The sequence below is a fragment of the Lucilia sericata genome, unplaced genomic scaffold (assembly GCF_015586225.1).
Source record: "Lucilia sericata isolate MDLA Ls3-8-SP2 unplaced genomic scaffold, ASM1558622v1 Contig001967F_arrow, whole genome shotgun sequence".
Lineage (NCBI taxonomy): Eukaryota > Metazoa > Arthropoda > Insecta > Diptera > Calliphoridae > Lucilia > Lucilia sericata.
The window spans coordinates 47,596-51,903 of record NW_023995839.1 but is presented as its reverse complement, the minus strand read 5'-3'; the positions used below and the strand labels follow the sequence as shown (position 1 = coordinate 51,903).

Sequence of the window (4,308 nt, the reverse complement as noted above, 5' to 3'; positions counted from 1 at the left end):
TCTATAGTCAAGATTATAGGTCAGTCTATAGTAAAGACTATAGGTCAGTCTATAGTCAAGACTATAAACCACTCTATAGTCAAGAATACATAGATCACTTTAAATTCAGGGCTATAGACCAGTCTATAGTCAAGACTAGATCAGTCTATAGTCAAGTCTATAGATCAGTCTATAGTTAATACTATAGACTGATGTATAGTAAAAACTATAGATCAGTCTATAGTCAAGAATATAGATCAGTCTATAGTTAAGACTACAGATCACTTTATAGTCAGGACCATAGATCAGTCTATAGTCAAGACTACAGAACAGTCTATAGTCAATATAGTTTTGACTATAGAGTATAGATCAATCTATAGTCGAGACAATAGATCAGTTTATAATCAGCAGTATAGATCACTTCAAAAGTCCAGCCTATAGATCAGTCTAACTATAGATTAGTCGATAGTTAACACTATAGATCAGTCTATAGCCAAGTCTTTGTCTGTTTTTTCTTTATTTTATTTTCTTATCACTTCACTTTCATATTCTTTGCAAAAATAAAAACACTTTTATTTAATGATTATTCTTTCAGGAGCATCTGTTTTGTTTATTTTTTATTGTTAGTTTTAGGAATAACATTTTAAAAATGTTTATTTTTCTACCTACAGGAAGTTTTAAAAATACATACAATTTTAATTGTACACTCACGTTTGGTTTGTTTCTTTGTTTTCATTTATAAAAAGGCACTTTGTTATTTTACAAAAACAATTAAAATAAAACATAGGCAAAATAGCAACAAAAAAACTAAATAAAAACGCTTACATTAGAAAAAATTTTCTTTTAGAAAAAAAATTTCTTTTTGTACTTATACAAATGGACTAACAAAACTGGCAAATAAAACAAATTAATTTTTTTAGCTAAAAACTAGAAAAAAGAAGACATATTGCACATTATTAGTTTAAAACTAATATCGTTTGGTTGTGTGTTAATATCATTAGTTAGATTTGTTCGCACTACTTTAACTCTAACATAGCCTTGCTTTCTCTATACTTGTCACGCACAATCAACAATTCATCAAAGAACAATAAAACTAAGGTCGAATGTGGAGCTATTCTCAAGTAATTGGCCCAGAAACCCTTGTACAAACCATAAATACCCTCTGTGCGGCATATTTTCAAAAAACAATCCAACCAACCATTATAGCGGCCACGTTCATCCCAACCCTGATTATAGAGTCTAGTGGAAATGACATCGGGCGGTGTAATGGCCACCGACATTATAGAACCAGCTATGAGACCGGAACAGAAGGAATTTAGTGCTGGCTGTGTGACCAGATCATATTCTTTGAGCAAAAATTTCGTTTTGCCAAAAGTGGCAATTTGTGCACCCGAACCGATAGCAGCACGTGGTATGGCAGCCATCGATCCACGCCATAGGCCAAATATACCACGTTTGCTGTAGATTTGTTTAAGGGCATCCATCATGCCGGTGTGTTGATGCTGATAGCCGACAGCGATTTGTTTAGCGGCCTGAGATTGAAGTTGTGTTTTAATCTGGAAGGGAAAATGGGGAACGTCAGTCTATAGTCAAGTTTACAGATAACTGTATAGTCCAGACTCTTGATCAGTCTATAGTAAAGACTATAAATCAGTCTAGTCAGGACTATAAATCAGTCTATAGTCAATAGATCAGTCTAGACTATAGTTCAGTCTATAGTCAAGACTATAGATCAGTCTATAGTCAAGACTATAGATCAGTCTATTGTCAAGACTATAGATAAGTCTTTACTCAAGACTATAGATCAGACTTTGCTCAAGACTATTGATCAGTCTTTACTCAAGACTATAGATCAGTCTTTACTCAAGACTACAGATCAGTCTTTACTCAAGATTATAGATCAGTCTATAGTCAAAACTAATGATCAGTCTGTAGTCAAGACTATAGATCAGTCTATAGTCAAGACTACAGATCAGTCTATAGTGAAGTCTATGGATCCGTCAGAAGTGAAGACCAGTCAAAACTATAGCTCAGTATATTGTCAATAAGTCAAGTCTATAGATAAGTCTATAGCAGGGGCGAATATTGGTGAAATTTCCTAGCATGGGTTAAGAAAATTCTGCTGACTAGTTAAGAAACCTTTGTACAAGTTGCGACTATAGATTAGTCTATAGTAAAAACTTGAATATGTATATATCTGTCTATATCTTTAACTACAGATTACTATATAGCCTTGATTATGGTACAGTTATCGGACACATCGTCTAGACATCATATTTCTAAGACTTTGAAATTGATTGCTAAATTCTAAGATATAAATTCATATTACGTTCGCTACAATTCCTGCTTTTGAGATAGTTTATCTTAAACAATTTGTAAAGATTATCAAAAATTTGTTTTATAAACAATAAATTTACCTAGTCATTTTATTTGTACATTTAATTATATGGACAATTTAGTTGATTTATGATTATCTAAGAACTTGAAAAAAAAAATTACTTAAGAAATTTTTTTTAGCAAATCGTAAAGAAATGAAATTATTTAATCTCATGCCATTATCACATAAACTACTCTCTATCTAAGAAAACAAAGTGTTATTATGTTTACCAGATAGTGGGGTGGTCTATAGACAAAACGTCCCACTATTATCTTGAGTAATTGCTGACAGCATTTCGATGTAATTATAAGAGTGTGAGTGAAAAGTAATTAACTTTAAACAAATTTAAATTGATAACAATGAATTGGCGTAATTTGTTTCTTAATTTTTGTATGAAAATATGTATAAACATGGACTTACCATAAAAAATGGACTAGAGAAATAGGAACCAATGGCACCACCAGCTGCTCCCCAAAAAATACCCTTGACAAATGAAACATCTCCAGATTTGGTGTGCATCCAACCATTGTTTAAAGCCATATTATAAATGCTCAAACTGTTTCAAACACAACATTTGTTCTAATAAATAAAATTAAAAAAAAAATCCCTTAACTACTCACCGAAATGAATTTATAATAAATTGAAAATATAAAGCTGGTGTTAAACCCTTCTGCAAACCCGTCAAGCCATCATTTTTAGCCACTGTTACAAAAGCATTTACTATACCACGATACGGCTCCACGTAAGTACCCCGGGCGGCCAATTCACCTTGTAATTGTATGCGTGTTTTGACGACCTTGTATGGGGTTGCAATACACATTAATTTCGTATAAGTTTTTATTAATGTTTTTCGCATTCAACTTACTTCGATGGGATTGGTGAAAAATGTTGCTCCCACTGAGCCTAAACCACCCAATATAAAATCCGAAATATCCATGTGAAAAGCTAAAATTTACTTAATTTACACGTTCAAAATTGTAGATTATGCGTTAGAGAGAGGCGTTGATGGTTTAGCGTTTAATGTTCATTGTTATTTGAACGATTTTTTTAGCTTTTTTGGCCAAATTTGCATAGATTTCTGGTGAAATAACAGCAGGCCGTCCAAAATTTTTCCACTTACTTATCAGCTGTTTAATTAGAGTTGTCGGATGTCTTTTTCTCTGCCGTACACGTGTGAGAGTGTTGCCAGTTGAAAAATAAAATGGGGTGATGTTTGAAGTTTGAAGGGTGGCAAGCTTTATTTTGAAAGGAAATAAAAATAAACGGAAATTGAAAAAAAAACGTTACAGAATGGTATTTTTAATAACAAAGCAAAAACTAAACTATGGACTAGACTATAGACTAGACCATATATAGTAAGCTATAGAGTAGACTATAGACTATACTATAGACTATACTATAGACTAGACTAGACCATAGACTAGCCCATAGACTAGACTATAGACTAGACTATAGACTAGACTATAGACTAGACTATAGACTAGACTATAGACTAGACTATAGACTAGACTATAGACTAGACTATAGACTAGACTATAGACTAGACTATAGACTAGACTATAGACTAGACTATAGACTAGACTATAGACTAGACTATAGACTTGACTATAGACTAGACTATTGACTAGACTATAGATTAGACTAAAGACTAGACTATAGATAAGACTATAGACTAGACTATATACTAGACTTAGACTATACTAGACTATAGACTAGACTATAGACTAGACTATAGACTAGACTATAGACTAGACTATAGACTAGACTATAGACTAGACTATAGACTAGACTATAGACTAGACTATAGACTAGACTATAGACTAGACTATAGACTAGACTATAGACTAGACTATAGACTAGACTATAGACTAGACTATAGACTAGACTATAGACTAGACTATAGACTACACTATAGACTAGACTATAGACTAGACTATAGACTAGACTATAGA

General features: G+C 32.5%; 1 protein-coding gene across 1 annotated transcript; it reads right to left on the bottom strand.

Annotated features, from left to right (window-relative positions):
* Positions 1-970: 970 nt before the first annotated feature.
* Positions 971-3,528, bottom strand: LOC119613079 (solute carrier family 25 member 35-like). The gene is made up of 4 exons (XM_037969017.1): positions 3,222-3,528; positions 2,977-3,152; positions 2,777-2,912; positions 971-1,535 (listed from the first exon to the last, which is right to left on the bottom strand). Exons 1-4 carry the CDS (start codon positions 3,291-3,293, stop codon positions 996-998), a joined length of 924 nt encoding a protein of 307 aa, XP_037824945.1. The 5' UTR covers positions 3,294-3,528; the 3' UTR covers positions 971-995.
* Between the last annotated feature and the right edge of the window lie 780 nt (positions 3,529-4,308).

What these genes read in the sequence shown, in the direction of transcription:
- LOC119613079 (XM_037969017.1), bottom strand. Translation starts at nt 3,293, where the DNA reads ATGGATATTTCGGATTTTATATTGGGTGGTTTAGGCTCAGTGGGAGCA. An exon ending in TTTTCACCAATCCCATCGAA is followed by an intron (nt 3,153 to 3,221) that starts GTAAGTTGAATG and finishes ACCCCATACAAG; the next exon opens with GTCGTCAAAACACGCATACA. An exon ending in TTTATTATAAATTCATTTCG is followed by an intron (nt 2,913 to 2,976) that starts GTGAGTAGTTAA and finishes TGTTTGAAACAG; the next exon opens with TTTGAGCATTTATAATATGG.